Raw genomic sequence first — 20,155 nt, forward strand, 5'->3', positions numbered from 1 at the left:
ACTGAGCTTTGTGTTAGATTGGCATCCTGAACAGTCCCCACCAGACCTCTCACCAAATGCATGCTGGGATAGGCTCCAGCCCTTCACAACCCTAAACAGAGTGAGTGGTTTAGAAAATGGATGGATGACTGGAACTAAAATGAATGAGTCTCAAATGATGATGAAGATAGTGATGGTACGTTCATTGAAGTTATTGGATCCTGTTTGGTGACTGTAACGAGTGACGTTTTACCTTGCATGCATGAATCTCACTTTCCCAGACAAAGAAATGAAATGTAGGTTTGTTGCTGATAGATGGTGGATTAGTCGTCTTTTTGATGTCCAGAACTCTTCCTGATCCCTTGGTATTTTGCATTAATGCGTTTTTTGCCTACACGGACGACTTTTTTACCTGCGACTGGCTCCTCTTCCTCCGACTCTCTTTCTGTGCGCTCTGAGATACTGAAGTCAGAGGACGTCTCGTTGTCGTACAGGCTTTCACCCTGCCCTGAGCCACTCTCCTCCTCCCCGCCTAGTGACCAGGGTGAAGCCGAGATTACCGCAGCAATGGTTGGCTTCGCTGTACTTTCTACCTCCGAGGTGACGTCACTGCCACTCGCGCTTTCAAAATAGAACGCTGTTGAGTGTTCATCCAAATCATCAGGGGTCTGGCCAGACCCAGAGGTCGTAGACGGGGGAATCGTGTTAGTGACTTTGGTTGAATAAGGGAGCGCGCTCCCTCCAGAGGCAGAGGTCTGAACCCTGTCCCACTCCTGATCTACGCCCTCCTGGGAGTCAGAGAACAGGGCAGAGCCAGAGGCACTGCTGCTAGTGTCTAACACCTGTCCTTCTGGGGTGGGGGTGAAAGGGGAGGCTGTGGGTGAGGAAGGGAGGGCAGAGGTTTGTAGGGCAGAGTTCCCGTCTGATGCCGAGAACCAGGAATCCCTGATCCCTTGGCCAGACGCTGTGGCTGTAACAGAAACAGGCAGGTCACTATGGCTGACTTGGAGAAGGTGAGAGTATGAAAACGACGAGGAGGGAGAGATAGCGCTATGGGAGAGCAGAGGCTGGTCTAAGGACAGATCATCAGAACCCGTCATAGACAGAGAGTGTAGAAGACCGTCTGTACCAACATCAGAGGCCGAGGGGAAGCCCACACTAGAGTAAAGCTCTAAGCTAGCAGAATCCCAGACTGAGGACGGCAGGGGTACATGAGGAGAGGCATGCAACCAGGACGAGGACGCAGACGGCTCCAGAGAACAGCCGCACATGGGGTCCACATCACTAGCTAACGGAAACCCATCACCACTGACCTCGAGGAGAAAAGACTCTATTGTGCTCCCGGTGGCATACTTTGAGTCCTCAAACCCGGCTGAGAAAGAATGGGATGAGCCCGGAGTTGTGCCAGAAAGTGTGAAGTCACTAGAGAGGAGAACTGAAGGCTGGAGGGTGGGGCTGAGAGACAGAGAGACTGTCGAGAGTGACGGATCCCAGGAGGATTCGGAAGGCTCGGCGGCGACATTGGTGCCAGACGCGTCCGGCACCGTTTGGAGAGGAGGGGTATCGCTAAAAACTGAAGGGTCACCTGAAGAGACCGACGAAGACCCAGACAACAAATCACCATCGCTATCATTATCATTGAACTCAACGCCAGGGGAGACAGGGTCAGTCTCCCAATCAGACAGGGGGTGCGAGGGGTGAGGGAGGTGAGGCAGGGTGGAGGCAGGGAGCGTGGGGGTTGAAGGAGAAGCCGGGTCTTTGCTAGACAGTGGTGCGGTAGCGGCATGCTGTGAGTCCAAACCAGAGGCAGACAACACAGGCGAAGAGGGAGGGTCATGCAGGCAGGTGGAGGGGGTGGCGTCGGGGTCCGCAGTGTCACACAGAGGGGAGGAGGCGAAGGAGGAGGAGGAGGAGGAAGAGGAGGGGAGGACAGAGGGGCTCTCACCATTGGACAGTGGCTGTGTGGTCTGCAAGAGAACGCCACTCAAACGGATATAGGTTGTGGTAGACGAAAAATGAGGCATGCTGGGTCTCGTGGGCCTACGTGGAACAGCTTCACCCGAGGAGGAAGGTTGGGAGGTCGAACTTTCTGGCTGAATCTCTGGAAGACCTCCGGGTCCAGCGGACAAACCACCATCAGTGGTGTTGTCCTCGTTTATGGGACTCGCCAGGCCTTGGCCGGTCTTGGCCTTGATGAAGGATGGTGATGTTGTTGTGTTGCTCATGTCGCCGGTACGAGACCTCAATGTGGTTGTGGTGGTGCTGTATGAAGAAATACCTTTACCACCTTTTGTCTTTACACTGGTGAATGTAGGAGTAGTGGTACTAACACCACCTTTTGTTTTTTCAGAGGAGTCTTTTGGACTGATGCCTCCAAGAACACCATGTGTCTTTGCATTGGAGTATAAAGGAGTAGTGGAAGTGGAAATTAGGACTTTCTTGGTTGTTGTTGTTGTTGTTGTGGAGTATAAGGGAGCGTTGCCACTGAAGTCAGCACTTCCTCTGGTTTCTGGCGGCGGCTTGACCTCTGGTGGCTGTGTGGAGGTACTGCGGCGTACTGTCTCGTCAGAATGGCTCAGGACTTGACCATGCTCGGTGGATCTCACCGGAGGAACAGGATCACTGGTGGTTTTCCTCCGACCAGATTCTGCTGTTGTGGTTCTGATGCCAGGTAGAGGTAAAAGAGGTGATCCAGATGTCGTGGTCCTCGGCGAGTTTGTAGGAATCCAGGCCAGATCATAATCCTCAGTTTGGACTGGTTCATTCCAAGACAGATCGGGTTCATAGGTGCCCTGTTGGTGAAAGAAAGGTTTATAGATAATTAACAGTGATAGCTAACTAAACAATGACATGCAGTGTTTGATGAAAAGGTTTCCTTACCTCAACGTTAAATTCATCTGAATCTGGATCCAGTTCATTTTCTGGAAAAAAAGGCACAGATTGCATCATTAGTTACACAAAATCAGTCAAAACAATAAATAAAATAACAAAATAATGACTCAGTGTCAACTCATAGAATACACAATTTAACTTGTGTCTACTTCTTTAACTGAGTTGTATTTATGTTGGTATTAATTCCCTGAGGTTGAAAATGTACAAAAAACAATGCAGAAAAGCAGAGACATGTGACAAAGGGTAAAACAATTTGAAAACAGTGTGATGAGAACATCACGGAAAGAAAAAGGTAAACCAAGGGACGCTGTGTTTCTGGAAATTTCAACTCTTCAGTACTGTTCAGTTTTGTTACATTAAACCTAAAAAGTCTGTATAATTGTGACAATGAAATCTGAATGTGTTGCTCTCGATGGATGTGAATGTGTGGAATGACAGTAGGAGAAAATGGAAGGTTGGAGAAAGGTTGTACACACCACCTCAAGCAGTATATTGGCTTTATGATAAACACAATACCACATGTTGACGAACACTCGCATGCAACATATCAGACGCATTTGGACTTTCATGCATGGATTCCCCCAAAGACACAAGCAAACACAGAAAACCTTGAACAAAAAGCATTTGCAATTAATCATTTTTCTGTTTCATCCTCCTTGTAAAACCAGACGAGTCAAGAAAAACAATTTGAACTGACTTTCCTCTGATTGTCTAAAGTTTTTGGTATTCAAACTCCACCCGTCTGTCACCTAAGAGGGATAAAACAAACTCACAAAAAGAGTAATTTGCAAAAGCACATATGCTGACCGAGCTCAGACGCACAGCACACAGTGGGCATGTCAGGGGGCAGGTGGGGGTGTGGCTCTTACCTGTCTGAGGCTAAGTCACACATCATGGAGATCAGATCAAACTGGTTTGTGAAGCATGAGGTGAGGTTTTACAAGTTTAATGAGCTGGGTTTGGGGAGATGATTCAGGGTTTGGCGCAAAAGGGTGTAAGTGGCTAAAAACAAACTTTAATTTATCAATGGAAAGCTCTTGCTGAGATATTTGATACTCAAAAGAAGCACCTTGTGATTAAAATCAAATTAACAGGAAAAACACTTGATTTAGTGTAAAGTATCAACAGAAAGTCAATCGATTATAACTTTTAGGGAGGAATTGTTTTAGTCAATTGTTTTTAAATTGTTAAATGTTACAGCTTCAAAGATGCAAACATTTGCATGGTTTTCTATTCTGTTGACCTAGCTACCATTAATGTTAAGCTAGCCGAGCTGTTGTAGCACTAGGCTAACTTTATAACCTTTTCAGCTGCCTTCTTGCAATCTTGTATTTGTTATTTCAAAACAGGACTTTCGTGGAATACACAGCAAAAGTTACGCCATTTCTACATGCAACTAAGATGGCAGCATGTTAGCTTAGCCAACATGCTACAGACAATGTTGTCACAAACAATTCAGTCACATGAACCTACTAGATATTGCAGAATATCACCCATTCATGCAAGCTGACACTGAAATAGGATGCAGGGGATTTTTTTTCTTTGTAACAAGACATATTAGTTTATTTAATGTGAAGTTCAGTTGAAATACAAAGTTACTATGATTATCATTCCCATCCATGTTACACAAAAAGCTGCTGCACACATGCAAACATTTCTCTTACTGTGAGAGGCAGGAAGAACGGACGCCACATAATGAAAACAAAACAAAGATGGTGACTTTGTCTTTCCACCTGACACAGGAAATGACCCCTTGACCCCAAACCAAGCATGTTCTTTCATCTTAGAAATATAGAAATATAGCGAGCAAGCAGATTTGAAGAGTACAGAGAGAAACTTATGAAACAGTTAAAAACAGAAAAAGACGAGTCAAACAGCACTGCATGTGTGTGTGATTAAATCCCCACAAAACACAAACTATGTACCACAGAGTGAAGGGAACGGAGGGTGAAGAGTGAGATGAAGAGGAAGAAAAACAAAAAATTATCAGTCGTCTCATTCAGGGTTCAGAGGGAGGATGAGTAGGAGGATGGAAATGTTTCTAAAAGAAAAGAAATGTGGCTTGTGATGAAACGTATGACTAGAAAATGAAGAAAGTAGAAAAAGTAGAATTTTACTGAACCGCTAACCCTAAACCATTTCAGAAATCTCTCCTGTATGTTTAGTAAATTAGCTTGGCTAGCAGTTTCCCCCTGCTTCCAGACTTTGGGCTAAGCTGGGCTAAATTAATACATTGGTAATGAACGCACAGAAGAAGAAGAAGATGAAACTGATATCCATCTTCTCGTGATTTTGGATCAAGAGGATTTCCCAAAATCAGGTCATTGTCAGGCTTTTCCTGTAAATTCAAATCTTTATTTTCCCACTGAAGACATAAAGATTGTCAGTCTGGGCATTAAGTAAAAAGCTTTTGTTATTGGGCATAACTGTTGTTTAATATGGAAGCCAACATCTGACAGGAAAAGAAAAAAAAAGTTAGGAGTGAAATGAGTTGAGGTGAAAATGTTATTAGATAGTGAGCCATACATATGAGATAATAAGTCAAAGTTCTGAAATATTTGACTTAATTATTTTTATTGTCATTGCTAAAGTTCATCTTTGTTTTTTCTCTGTCAGGTATGGGCTTCCATAGATTTCGTCCTCTACTCTGTCATTTCTAAATGTCTTACTGCTCGGCCCTAAACAGCCAGATAAGGAGTTTTCTGTATTTCAACCTTACTTAAAAAAAAAGAGAGAGAAAAAAAAACTGCAGTGGAATGAGAAATATCTGTAAGGTTCATCTGCTGAACTCTACGCTTGGTCTCGGGCACGGTCGCTCTTACCGGGGTCGTCGGCGGGCATGACGACCGTCAGAAGGTCGCTCATACGGCCGTACAGACTGTTGGTGCAGACCGCCACCACCTGGATCTCGTAAGTGGTGTTGGCTAATAGGTCATCAAGTATCGCCCCCTGGTGGAGGGAGAAGGAACGACATCAGCTTTGTTGCGGCAAAAATTGCAATCATGCATGGTGATGAATGGAAAATGTTCAATAATTTTACCGAGTTTATAATTAAACATTTACATCTAGTGATTTGGTCAAAGCCCTGGATTTTAATAAAGTGATTGTTTTGCACAGAAACCAGTGAGACAGAAATATCTGGTCTAAAGAAAGTTCAATGTGTCAGGCTGTCAGTTTTGTCAAGCTTTAGCCTTCGATTTTCCTTGAGAAAGTTGTTGACAGCTGCTGATTCCGGCCTAACAGAGGTGGTAGGCAGATGGCTTTGGAGGGGAGATGCTTCCCAAACTTTGAGGAAAATGTTATCGATATTATGAACTTGCGGTCTCTCTCTCACCACGTCCTGGTCTCCGTCGGTCAGGTACACAGAGGGGGCAGAGTTTTCTGCATTGACCAGTCGGTAGCTGACAGAGTATTTCTCAATGCTGGCGTCGTACACCGCCCGTGGCCGCTCCCACGTCACCAGCAGGCTGCTGAGGTTGTAGGGCGCTGCCTGGATGTTCTCTGGCTCCGAACTGCACACTGACAGAGGGAGAAAAAAAGGGAAATATTCTTCTCAATTCCTAATTTTTGTGCCAATCCTGGCCCACCACTTTCACTCCCAAATCTCATGAATGATTGTTGACGGCTACAGAAGTTTTACCCAAAAACCTGGGTAGAGATGGGTGCTACAGACGAGAACCTCCCTAAACTGGATGATACGGATCTGGTTACAATTTGTGAAGAAATGCTGCAGAACATAAAATTAAATATAAGACTGTACCTGTTGTCTCAGCCAACAGGACTCATGGGGTTTCTAAACAGACGTTTAGAAACCTCTAGTTGTTACAACTGGTATTTTTTATAGTGGACTGACAGCCGACGGATGATTGGTGACTGTCAAAAGTAATAAATAATAGTAGCAACACATTTTTCTATTCTGCCTTCTCTGTTTAATCTATGCTTTTAAATTGCTTTTATTTCTATCTTTATTATTATAATCATTATTATTTTATGTGGACCCAAGGAAGACTGGAAGCTACTTGGCGGTAGTTAATGGAGATTCAAACACTGAATTAACAGGAATTAATCAGTTTTAAAACATTTTTAGAAAACCATGAATAAATTGCTCGTTCCTCTCCTGCACCCGGAGAATGATTCTGGGTCAGAGTTGAGATTAGAGCAGCAGAGATAATGCACAGACAGACACTCTGAGGATTAGCACAGATTAAAAAGGGGGCTGAGGATCGATGACAATAGACAGGAGGCGGCTCCATCTATCCAAACACTGACACATTTCCTCCTCTACTGGATCTGACCATCTGAACCTAAACCTCTGCTCTCTCCGGCTTTAACCTCTGACCTTTATCCTCTTTGGGGGATCAAAGTGAAAATGTGTCAGAGCTGCTAGACTGACAATAAAACAGTGACAAAGACTGATCGGGTCTAGAGGAGACGAGCCGACATCTGTGGCTGTCCAACTTCAACCACTAGAGGGAAGAGTGAGCCAAGAGAACACATGTGTGAACCTCCTGGGAGCATTTATTCACCTGTTATACACAAAGTGAATAACACTGTGGTAATCAACCAGTTATATAAGTTATATCTCTGACAGAATTCCCATCATCCCAGAGAGCAGCTGACTATCCGTTGGACTAAGAAACTTCAGCTGATCCTAAAATACAGACTCACATTTAAAAAGTGCATGACAGGCAGACAAGTCTACACAAGCACCTTTAACAGTATTAGAAATTCCCACTAGGATAAGCTAGTTAACTTAGTTTTTCTACCCTTTGTTGTTGGGTTGTTTTATATATATATAATCATTTTGGTGCTCCCTCATATGGAGTAATAAAGTGTTCCATATATATATATTCCCATTAAACCTGACAACTCATGAAGCTTTGGGGGCCTTAAAATGGGATCCAGGAGCAGAAAATATTTAGAAAACATCGATTAGACTTTATCATATTTACTGGACCTTCTGCTGTTTGCTATGACTTCTATTGGTGCTACTATTTACACTTCTGTTACTATTGTTATTACTTCTATCGCTGTGACTACAACAATTACACCACTACAAGCATTAGGAAAACAGGAATACTGTTGTTAAAAAGAATAGGAAACACAGAGAACTCATCTGGGTCACACATTGAGAACAACAACAACAACAACAAAACAAATCCGCTTTGCAAACAATTTCTAAAGGTAACTTTTGAGCTGTAAACTGACAGAAATACTCTTCAGATTGTAAACACCAAATGATCCCCTGGTCTCTAATGCCAGAACAAGCTCTCCCAAAAGCCACAGATCAATACAACTTCATTAATAATTATCGAGTACGACCAGCGTGCAGCGTGAAAATCAATGGTTAACCAAGTCAAACTCTTCCCATCGTCACTGAGATTTTATTTAGGCCACTGGAGTTCTATTCTTATCCCTCGGTCATTTCTTTCCATCATTTGTGATCCACTTGTCTCTGATCCACTTAGACCTTATTTAATTAGCATTAACCAGGGATTCTTCACACCTGGGGTCACACTGAGGTCTAGAACCAGCCAGGTGAGATGCTCTAAAGTAGACACTAATCATCTGAATAAAACTTGAACATTACAGCCTCATGGGGCCTCTAGTGTGGCTGCAGACTGTGATATAACTGACATACATAAAAGTGTAGGGTTAGGGTTAGGATTTTGGATACATACCTGGTGTGAGGACCTCCTCGGTGCCGGTGTAGGAGGAGAACACCTGACCCATGAACTGCTGCTGCTGCTCCCTGTAGTTGTTCTGCAGGTAGTCCATCAGCATCACGTATCCGGCCTGCTGCATCGTCATCACCTCGCAGAACATCTCCAGCTGCAACACAGGAGCCACAACAACACGGTAACAACAAAACATCCGGCTCCTGCTGCTAAACAACAGCAGCGTGATGCTCCTGCAGTCATTCTGAATAACAGCGGTGCGTCAGACACTTAAAGCTACAGCAAAGCTACAGAGAAGAGGTGAACCGCAGGGAACTTCCAGAAGCCCATTTGAAGACTAAACAGTGAGCATTTTTCCACAGATTCAATGTGCAACTAATTCTGGGTTGTGAGTAGCAGTTTTTTTTTCCAAATAGCAATTCAATTATTTATTTTATCTTGTGTGTATTATAAAATGTCAGAAAAGAGTGAAAAATGTCAAACACCATTTCCCAGAGTTCAAAGTGGCGTCTTGAAATGTGAATGAAAGATATTCAGTTTACAAAGATATGAAACATTAGAGAAGCTGCAATCAGAGAGGGTTTAGAGGTTTTGATTGACAAACGAGAGAAGCAATTCATTGATAATTTTCTGTAAATGGACTAATGGATTAATCAAGTTATCATTTTCAGCACAAAATCAATTAGTTCTCTAAACTCCTGCAACAACAAACTGAGGAGTAATTTAATTCCTCAAGTATTTTAGCTATTCTGAAAAATGATCAAATTTTACAATAAAATCCATAAAAAAATGTGTGAATACTATTGAAAAACATTAAGAGTCTATTAATCTGATAATAATACACAAATCAACAACTCTAAATGTCTACAGCACTAAAAGAAAATGTAAATCATCCACACAGCAGCAGCTTTCTAAGCAGTTTGGAAGTGAATGGGCGTGAAGCGGCCATGAATCATGCCTCTGACCTGCGGGCTGCCTCGGTACCTGCTCAGGTGAGTCACTTCCCTCTTGTTACACAACACTCATCGTCTGACTCAACACAAATGCGGCACAGCCAAGCTAAGAGCCCATTAAGGCCATTTGCGGTTGTTGAAGTCTTGACTTTAAAGTATTAAGCTCTGGCTGCTCGACCGGAGCTGGAATGTAGACCAGCTGAGACACGTCACAGAGGTTTGGAGAAACCTGGAAACCTTGGAAGACCTGCAACAGCCAGTGTACAAGGTGCAACAGGACAGAGCAAATAAACTCAATCGGCCTACATCGCCTCAACTGTGAGGACTAATTCTCCTTCTTTGATGGATCAATTATTGGTGTATTGATACCTATCAGCTGACATTCAACCGTATTTAAGGAACAAACTCATCAGGATTCATTACAAGCATGAAAATGTCTCCAAAACCTGAAATGTGTGTGTCTGTGTACTTCTATCTTCGTGAGAACTAATTTGAGCTTCAGACAGTGGTGGAAAAAGTACTCAGATCATTTACTTAAGTAAAAGTACCAATACCACAATATAGAAATACTTCATTGCAAGTAAAAGTCCTTGGTTCAGAATCCTACTTAAGTAAAAGTACAGAAGTATAATCAGCTAAAAGAGGGATTAAAACGTGCAGTGAGAGTTAACACAACGCACAAAAGTAATAAAGTTGAGTGGTGTCGGCATAGAGCAAGGGTCCTCGCAAGTATAGAACAGCTGTGTGTTAAGAGTGAATGAGTGTGGAGAAGATGACGTCTAAGCCTCAGCAGGCGTCACACTAAAATCTTTCTATAGAAAACCTTTTGTGTTTTCACATGTTTGTGCAAGTCTGTGTGTGTGTGTGTGTGTGTGTGTGTGTGTGTGTGTGTGTGTGTGTGTGTGTGTGTGCGTGTCCATGTGTTTCAGCTTAAATACCGTAAAGACCTTTGTGAGCCAATATTTGTTTGATGTAATGACTGCGTCTGTATGGCTGTCAATCACTTGTAGCCTGAGGGCAGTCACTCACACACACACAAACACACACACACACACACACACACACACACACACACACACACACACACACTCTTTGACTCACCCAGTACTTGTGTGTGTCTCCTGAGCTCTGGTATGATAATTCCTCCTTTCAGCTCCTTGAAAACATTTCTAAAAGGTTGTTTGTGGACGTTTCTGTAATTGTGTCACTTGTCTTTTCATCTTGAACAAAACCCTCAAAACTGACTGCTGCTTCTTAAAGGTCCACACTGGTTTGTAGCCTTGTATATACTTTCCATCACTGCTGTTTGTTCTTCAGTTTCTCCCATCCGTTTTTAGAATGATTTTCTTTCTCTCAGGCAGCCGCTGCTACTTGAAACTTACACTCAGTTGCAAGTTTATTAGGGAGACATATCTAAAACTAAAGCAGTCTAATCCGACAGTCCTGCAGGGAATTCTACCTTCATGCAGTTTGTAATGTTCAGTATTTGCTGAAACTGTTTTGGAGACGTGTTTATTCCATTTAGGCGGCTGCGGTTATAGTGCTGTTGGATTATAGCACATTATACTGAGATATTTTGTCCACCCCATCAGTAAGGGTAGATTAAATATCGTATAACACAATACAATTCAACAACACTGCAGACTGCAGCCTCCAAGACGAATATACAGTTCAACACGTGTCTAAAACAGTTTAAACAAAACCTTCATGGAGAGAATTCACTGCAGGACTGTTGCATTAGACTGATTTTGTTTTAGCTAGTTTTGTTTGTTTTTTATTTGTATTTATTTGTATAGGAATACTTACTGGCTTAGTCCATTTAAAGTAGATCAGTGGTTTATGTCTTTATATATCTTCATATCTTCATGTACACCTTGCACTTGTAGGCTTATGTGGGGACACTGCATTTGGGTGGATTTAGGGATTTAGGGAAACAGCCGCGCTAATTCACAAAGGAAGGGCCACTTACTCAATGAGTGAGGTAATCTTTTAAATCGTTATCAAGAAACTACACTGATAAGAGGACAAGACGTGTCAAAATTTGTCTTTTATCTTATCAGGTCACGTTGATTGATTGATCACACCAAATGTAATCTTCCTGACCATATTTGAGGACTGTCTCTAGATGCAACTGAAACACTGACACTGACTGAATTATGTACATTGTCAACCAAAATATTCTCACTTCTCAGTAATTATTTAAGTTCAGCCTCCGTAATAATCAACGCGGGAGGAAGAAACAAGTACAGGAAGAAAACTTGCAAAAATTACAAAGACATAACCTTAAATTACTGAGAAACATATAAAATACAATGAAGTTTTGAAGTATTTTTAATATAATGTAATTCAATACAACACCACCACAAACTATGACTTTCTGCAAATAACCGTTCAGCTTCTGACTGCTTCTTTCTAAAAATACTGGCATCTCACTCCTCACCTGTTCGTCAGAGATGGTCACTGTGTTCTTGAAGACGATCCACTCGACAGTCTCGCTGCAGGGCGGCGTGGTCAGAGAACCGTTGTAGATGAAGTATTTCTCTGTGGAGTTTGGCAGAAGACCTCGCAGGGCGAAGGGTACAACCTCTGCGCTCTTTCCTGGACAGCAAATCCAAGACAGCTTGAGTGAGCACAGCAGAAGAAGAGGCAAGAGAAGAGACAGAAGAAGAAACCGACGTACCGTATCTGCTCACGCTGTTGATACCGTCTATGATGGCAGCGTAGTTCACATTCTCTTCAATGCTCGTCTGTGAACAGAAGACCAACATAATTATCTCATATTTAGTCTCATTTTTTATTCATGAATGGAAACTGTTCATAATTAAAAACACCCTTCAAAGTTACACAGACCAGGTTTAACTTTAGAAGGTTAGAAAATCATCATCTTCTCATAGACTGTAAGATATATGACAAAATCACATAAACAAAGGAAGACGAAAAAAATGGCTGAACATTTGGCCTCAACTTAAATCTTGAATCAACCTTACTGGAGTCAAACACTTTAACACTATTAATTATGTAAAACAATTATGTCTTCATATCATAAAACTCTCAATGTTTAGGTTGGTTTGGTCAATTTTGCATGACTACTACTACCACTTGGAGTGTCAGAAGCTGGACATTTCAACCATTATCCATAACTTCTGCTCGTTTGCTCAATCGCAACACTTGTTAGGCCCAAACCTCAAACACCCCTCGTTACATCTTCCCATTCCGGACGGAGATTTCCACAATGCCGGCACCAGGTGTGGTGTATGATGATATGAGCAGCATTGGATTTTTGCATGATTACTGGTGAAGATATGGGCTTCCTTCCCACCACCGGTAGCCATGTTTCATGTTACACTGGCACCGTTCACATTTTTTCAAATTACTTCAAACTACTTTTTCACGCACTCCTTGGCAACTTTACAAGTACCTCTGTTTATAGGAATCAAATAGTTGGAGGAAGCTGCAGTTGTAAGTATTTATTTGGGAATTGGTAAAAATGCTGTGGGGTCATGTGGATTCCTGAATGTTGGCTCTAACTACACAATAACAGGCTGGAAGTAAAGCGTCATGAGAGCAGTAATAGACTTTGATGTCAGATCCAAAACACCGAAACCAGTCTGACAGGAGATCAGTGCAGAAATCCATCGACACATCTTCAGCCTACACACATAAATGTTATTGAGAGGTGAAGTTTCAATTTCTGCATGATTTGTGTGAGTGCACCACTTTTTTACAGCCTGCATTATTTTTCTTTTTTCACAACGGAGAGAAAGTACAGAGGGAAAAGAAGGGCAACAACAAGACCTCCAGGCCAGATTCAAACCCAGGACTTTTGGATTACATTGCATTTGCCTTCACCAACAAAGCCACCAGATTCCCCTCAACATGAAGCAGAGCACAAAAACAGGATTTACTAGCTTTTTTGTGTTGGTTGGTAGTTTTCCCACCCTGCTCTCCACCCAACCTGCAGCCCAAACACACACACAGAGAGCCTGCAGCTTCACATCAGACATTTTTCTGAGTTTTGTTCCAACATGGCCTCTTTCGGTATAAACACGCCAAAGCGGCCGGAGGCAAAACGACTGCACAAAACAAAGCACAGGAAAACAAAAAGTGTGCAGGATGCTCGGTACGAACCCTGGCACTGAACATGAAAATACAGACGAGAGCCCTGCAATGATCCTAAGCCAAAATATGAATCAATTCAAACACAGTGCACCCACTGAGGTATTGCTAGTATACTGGTGATACCACTGCAAGACTTTGATTCATTCCCTCAGTCTGACTTTTTCATCTCCAACAAAAAGTCACCCATGAAGTCATGCTGTGTTTTAAACCTGCCAACTTTTAGAATTTCAGGTAAACTTCTCAAATCAGACATTTTGTGAAAAGAGCGAGCACCAATTCAAACTTAAAAAGTCTGTGTTGAGTACAAGCATAGAGCTTTTCAGATAATGCTAGTAGTCAAGACCCTGTTAGCCCCTCAGCTAGCTTACAACAGTTACACACAACTCAGAATACATTAGCTACAGAGCTAACTACTGTTAAGCCAAACAGCGAGGGCATACCCCAAATCAAAAATGTTTAGAAAACACCAGACATAAATCCTAGGTTTAACGTATTGTAAGCCTGAGTTAAAGTGAAGCTAACAGTTCAGCTTAAATAAACAGTTAAAACAGTGTTGTTTAATTTAGCTAACCAAATTAACAGCTAAAACAGTTTGATATAGCAACCACCTTACCTGCTAGAACTGTTGGGGTCGGTTTAGCTAAAAGTTTAGTTTATCTGTTTGTGTGTAACAGTTTGGTTACTCTTGGCTAATGGTGCAGTTTAGCTGGTTATATTTGTCTAGGTTAGGCTAGCTAATAGGTCAAAAGGCAGCTTTTGAGCAATCTGGTTCAGGTTAGCTAGTTAAACAGTTAGTTTAGCTAATGATTCAAATTAGCAGCTAAACAGCCTGTTCAAGTTAGTTATCCCTCAAACTTCCACAGAGTTTGCTGTCCACCACAGACTACTTTCTCTGCTACTCCTTGTCTAGTTGTTTCATTCCTCTTATGAAAGTTTGTTTTGGGAGACAACTGACAGACGGGCCTGTAAACTGATCTCAGTGTTATCACGATCATCTGCCTTGTAAAGCACGCTCACCTCAAACAGCACGGCGAGCGCTGTGATTCTGCCTCCGGCCTTGATGGTTTCATCTAAAGAGTCAAAGCGATGCGCCTCATAACAGTAGATCTGCATCTGTGGGAGAAAACAGGAATGTGTTAAACTAGTCAAGGACGTGGTGTCACTAGAGCTACACTGTTTTCAGCTTGATGTTTATTTTTTGCATCCTTGCTGCACGTTTGTAAGAGCACCAGTTCTTACAGTAACAGAGGTGGACAAAAGGAATAAAAACATCAGTGGTTTGTTGCCAGTTCTCCTTGTGAAAGTTCCTGACTGGGCCAAATGGTAGCTACAGACATTTTCAAGTATTATTAAGTATATATACATTTTCAAGCATGGGTAAATAGAGTCATTCCATAGACCCTGATTTTCTTTCCTTTGAGTATTTAAAGTCACGATGAAATGAAAAATGTCTTTTTAACCCATTTAGATCACATCCCCAATCACGTTGTGCACCTATTTAACAATATATGTCAAAACAAATACAAATAAAAATTCTTTGTATTCTTATGTCAAAATCCACCACGTTTTCTTCCTTTAAAACAAAATATGTTGTGTGCTTACATAAGCTTGAACCAATAATATCATGAACATCCACCCACAGAGCACAAAGCTAACATTCATTAGTTAGCTAGCTAGCAACAGCATGGTATGTCTGTTATGACCCGCCTGCCTTCCTGTTTCACTTGGAAATACGTCACAGTATGGAAGTTAAATACTCTCGAAATGCCGTTTCCATCTCGACTTTAAATATGATCAAGAAATGAAGAAGACAGGAGTCTCATTTACATACACATATAGATAAATTGTTTGTTTTTCCTTATGTGTTCTGCCAGTTAATCATATTAAAAAAACAAGTATAAAACAACAAAAGTATGGGCCTCTGCATACAGCTGCTATATTAGGGAGTAAACACACCCAATGAGTCTAACAAAGCAGGACATTTTTATTTACATCTGTATAAACGTCTTCATAACAGATCTGAACAACCTTTGTAACGCATTATAAGGTGTCTCACCTCGAGAGGGTATCTGACTCCATCCAGACTGTGTTCAGAGCCCTCTGAAGAGGCGTTGCAGCGCCCCCAGTGGAAGGTGATGCGTCCGACCTTGAACTTTGACCTGACACCCCCTCCACTGACATAAAACTCTCCATCCACATCAACCGCCACTGAAAACAGAAAAGACACAGACATGAGAAACTAAATGCATGCCTTTTACTTGTTTCATTAAATCATCTTCTGCGACAGCAAATCTGGATTATAAATGAACAGAAGATCAAAAGATGAATGCTTGTACACCACATAATACTCCACTAACACCTTTATTGGACTATCAAACAATGATTCAATCAACAGTGGGATCTTCTTCAGGTCGGCCTTTGTTTGACCTGACAAAAGGTCCCCTGGAGGATCGAAACATTCTTTGATGGTCTAATGAAGGTGGAGCATCATACAGTCCTTTCATCTTCTGTACTTTACTGTACATCTCAGCCCACCACCTTAAAAAAAAGAATGTGACTATTGTTTCGTACAGATAATTTTTCATGTGAACGCGCTGACGCAGTTCAGTCTTTTTTAAAAACACCCATCAAGCTCTCGATACTTGAAGGACACGGTTTGCTTTTGGTAGGTTTTTATTCATTCCACCACTTTCATCTGTGTCTGGTTGTCCTCATTCATGTCCTCTTTGTTGTCTGTAGTCTGTATGTGTCCTATTATGTTTTCTTTTAACCCTGTCTAAAATCTAATTTCCCCTCGAGGGAGGGCAAATATTGACTCAACTTGTCGCTGATTCATTCCTGTTAAAACGTTTGTTTGCCCTGTATTACGGCATGAACCAATCCACACGCACCGTCCATCACCTCTTTCTCTAACACATCTTCCATTTGTGGCTGAGTATACTCCTGACGGCCCCGAAGCTTTGAAAGAGGGTGCATGATGGCAGTCTGTGCCTTGAACCTACACTGGGCCCATTTGTGGGCTGATAAAAACAAGTTTAAGTACTGTCGGCCTGAATCGTGCTCAGATTGTGCACCAAACATCTCCATTTATAAAAGCCTTTGGTGCAGCTGGCGGCCGAACAACAACTACAACAGAGTGCTTCTTATTTCGCTGAGAGTCCCGTTGCTAAGAAGCACTGGACTCGACTGTTTGGAGCTTTTTCCGAAAGGCGAGGCGGGATCCCTCTTGTCTACAATTTCACTTAACAATTACCTTGAATGCACACTGTAGGTTATTGTGTTTCACTCCACTTAGAGAGAGGAAATATATAAAAGGCTCTCAATCCTGTCAAATGAGAATCTGGTAACTGTATCCTTTACAATGGGACACCACTGTATGAGAAACTTCAGGATGGAGGAGGAGGAGGAGGAGGGACGACGGGGGGAGAAAGGCACCAAGGCAAGGCAAGGAAATGGCGTCAGATTGATGGAAGCCTGGACTGTTTCCCACTTGACAGTTTTAAGCCGACTAGTCACTTAACAAAAAAAAAAAATTGATTTAGAAATGGCTGCAGATGCCTTCAATATCATAAAAAAAAACTAATAATAATTCTTTATAGAAATAGGAATCATTTTAAATATTACCTACTAACTTTTTTAATTTGAATTTCACTCTAATTATTAATTAGTAAGAATAATTCATGCAAAAATTACTATTTCATGATGTCGATGTGCAAGATTTATCTTTAGACTCTAAAAGGCTGATGTTAAGATTAAAAAACAAAAATCTTCTGTGCAAAAAGAAACGAGAACCAAAAAGTCAGGTTGGACTCTGCAATGCCAAAAATAAATAAATATTAAAAAGCCAAAGATGATATACTGTAAGAGCTAAGGCAAAGACGCCATGTTGAAAACTTTCTATTCTGCTAAAAGAAAGTGGCAGCTGACATGTTAGTAACCATGTGCCTACTTTCAATCTGGAGTCCTGTTTGAGTCGCCTGATGAATGTAAATCCAATATTCTCTCTCTTTTAGCTCTGTTTTTGGTCTCCACCAGCTCCTGAGGGAAATATCTGGATCTTTAGCTGCTAAATGCTCCCCAAAAGTGAAACCAAAACGTCTCAATCTCCTCCTGGTGGCAGGCTCCTGTATAGGTCATAAGCCACATTGTTTTCACTTTACCATTTAATAATTATTTATTAAATATGGAAAATGTAGATTTTAGCGACCACAGTCACGTCTTCACACCAACAGGTGATGGTTCTTACCAGTCTTGCCATCGTTCTTGATGGTCGCCCTGTCGGTTGTCAGGCTCTCCCAGCCGTCAAACCTCAGTTTCTGGTACTGCAGCTTCACCTGAGCCAGGTTCTCCTCGATGTTGATGGGAGACTGCTTGGCATTGCTGCAGGATGGAAACTTCTTGGCCCAGTTGTTTTGATTCAGTGTTCCTGGAGGGCAAACAGAAAGAAAGTGTTCAGATAAAGCTGTTCCAGGTGCTGAAGAGAAGCTCCGACATCAGAGGATTTAGAGTTGGCTTTCCGAAGAACGACCTATGGAGTCAGAAAATCAAACCTAGAAGACAAACGGTCACAAAAACAGATGTTGTGAAAAGGCTAATGTGAAATTGTTTTCAGTTGAGCGGTCGACTCAAGTCTCACATGTTGGAGTTTCCTAAAAGCGCTTGAACTCTCAACTCATCTGCATTACGACATGAAAACAAAACTTTGACAGAAAAAATATATAAATAAATAAAGTCCTTTTGTCCGATCTGGAGGATTGCGGTGGAGCTGCATCTCATTAACACACTTTATGTTCATTTCCCATCCATACTGAAGGTATGCGGACTGTCGTCAAATATGTGAAAAGTATGGTGATTTAATTTCTTGCTATCTGCCAAAACTGTTCACGCTGAAGTTGTAGTACATAGTCATGCAGAGTTTCTTCTGTGACCCTTGACCTTGTTTTTCTAGGTCCCAAAATTCTCACAACCCCAACAATCACAGAGCTATCAAGCTGTCAATTTGTCAAGTTGGATGAAGCGCAATTATGTATGTTATTTTCAAGAGCATGGAGGGAACCTCTAATGGATTACACAATTATATGACAACTGTCTGCTACTTCGTCAACTGTCCAGGTGCATAATAGCCATGGGGGACGGAGGGGGGGTTATGAAATATGGAAAGCGAATTAGTTCCCCTCAATATTCAGCGTTAAACCGACTCCAAAATGCACTACAAATGTTACTCACTGATCACCTCCGTTCCACCGACCCCCCAACTCAGTCGGCCCTTGCAACAACATTGCTAGTGGTTATTTATTTTAGTGGTCTTTTTATTGTTATTTTTCTCTGTGTAAGTCCTGATTACTTGTTTGCCTTGAGTACTTTAATCATGTTTGTCTATTATTTGTGTTGTTTGTAAGATGTGTGTCATTATCTTATCACTTCATTGGTGATTTTTTATGTCTCACGATCCATTTTTCGTTGTTGCTGCTTATGTGTTGTATATGTAGTACTTTTTATTTTATTCGCTGCTGCTTGTGAAACTTGTTCCTGTTAGCTCATGGTAATAATAATAATAACATTTTAATCAACTTCAGCTGAACAGTAAAATGAATGTTAAGAGAGATTTTAATGATTAAATCAAACTCAAACTGTACTCAAAACTATACTACAAATATAGAATATGTGCATAAGAATTATTTCACGGTATAGGTGTTGATGAGATTCTCCTTTCATTAGTTAGACAAACTGATGAAGTGCAGACTTCGCTCTCCAACTAATTATGCACTGACCGCTTACAGGTGTGCTGCTCTGGGAGAGCTAGCTATGAGCTAACGAGCTAATAACCTCCATCTGTTCTGCTGCACTCTGGCTTTAGCGGTAATATCGGCTCACATTTATCTCCCTTACAGCTCTCATAAAGGTCAAAGTCCAAGATTTTTCAATGTTCAAGCAGACTTTTCTCAAACACAGCCTGCAGCGTTCTGCTAACAACAACTGCTGCTCGAAAGAAAGAGCTCAGCATCAGGTTTCCTCTGTACTTTCAAACACAAAGAACAAGGTGACATGATGAATGGCATAAATACAGTATGGAAAGTGTTAAAGCCAGGAATACAAATCATCCCTCACAGAGTTCATTCATTCATTCACAGGTGTGTCAACTGCACCCCGAAATGAACCAAACACATTTAATCCAGCAGCTCATGTTCATGTCAAACTGATCTACAGCCTCAAGCTTTTTGTTTCACTTTTATTTGACAAAATAATCTGAGCAGCATGTGAGGTTCCACCAAAAAAACCCAAACCATTCCATGTTCTGCTCATATTTCCTGCTGCTGGGACTGCAGTGAGACTACGTGTAGATTTGTTCACGTCTGCTCAGAGTTACAGTCTTCAGTCAGTGGACGACGACATCTCTGAGACTGAAGAGCTGCCATCCTCCTGTTCAACTCACTTTAAGTGTCTGCTGGACGTGAGTATGTCCTCAATGATGGACTAACAGTCACTTCAGACAATTTCATCTCCAACAAAGTATGTTATGTTGACTGTATTCAC

The 20,155-nt window shown here is 41.7% G+C and overlaps 1 protein-coding gene across 1 annotated transcript in view; it reads right to left on the reverse strand.

Moving 5' to 3' along the window:
- The window catches only part of ptprz1a (protein tyrosine phosphatase receptor type Z1a), a 77,568-nt gene that overhangs the window by 22,678 nt on the left and 34,735 nt on the right, over window positions 1–20,155 (reverse strand). Inside the window, exons 3-12 of the mRNA XM_070906732.1 lie at window positions 17,868–18,047; window positions 15,678–15,829; window positions 14,639–14,734; window positions 12,183–12,249; window positions 11,943–12,100; window positions 8,553–8,703; window positions 6,206–6,390; window positions 5,694–5,820; window positions 2,860–2,900; window positions 392–2,771 (exon numbers count right to left, since the gene is read on the reverse strand). Of these exons, the coding sequence (XP_070762833.1) occupies window positions 392–2,771; window positions 2,860–2,900; window positions 5,694–5,820; window positions 6,206–6,390; window positions 8,553–8,703; window positions 11,943–12,100; window positions 12,183–12,249; window positions 14,639–14,734; window positions 15,678–15,829; window positions 17,868–18,047 (3,537 nt within the window). The remainder of the gene's footprint in view (window positions 1–391; window positions 2,772–2,859; window positions 2,901–5,693; window positions 5,821–6,205; window positions 6,391–8,552; window positions 8,704–11,942; window positions 12,101–12,182; window positions 12,250–14,638; window positions 14,735–15,677; window positions 15,830–17,867; window positions 18,048–20,155) is intronic.

The sequence above is a fragment of the Enoplosus armatus genome, chromosome 6 (assembly GCF_043641665.1).
Source record: "Enoplosus armatus isolate fEnoArm2 chromosome 6, fEnoArm2.hap1, whole genome shotgun sequence".
Classification (NCBI taxonomy): domain Eukaryota; kingdom Metazoa; phylum Chordata; class Actinopteri; order Centrarchiformes; family Enoplosidae; genus Enoplosus; species Enoplosus armatus.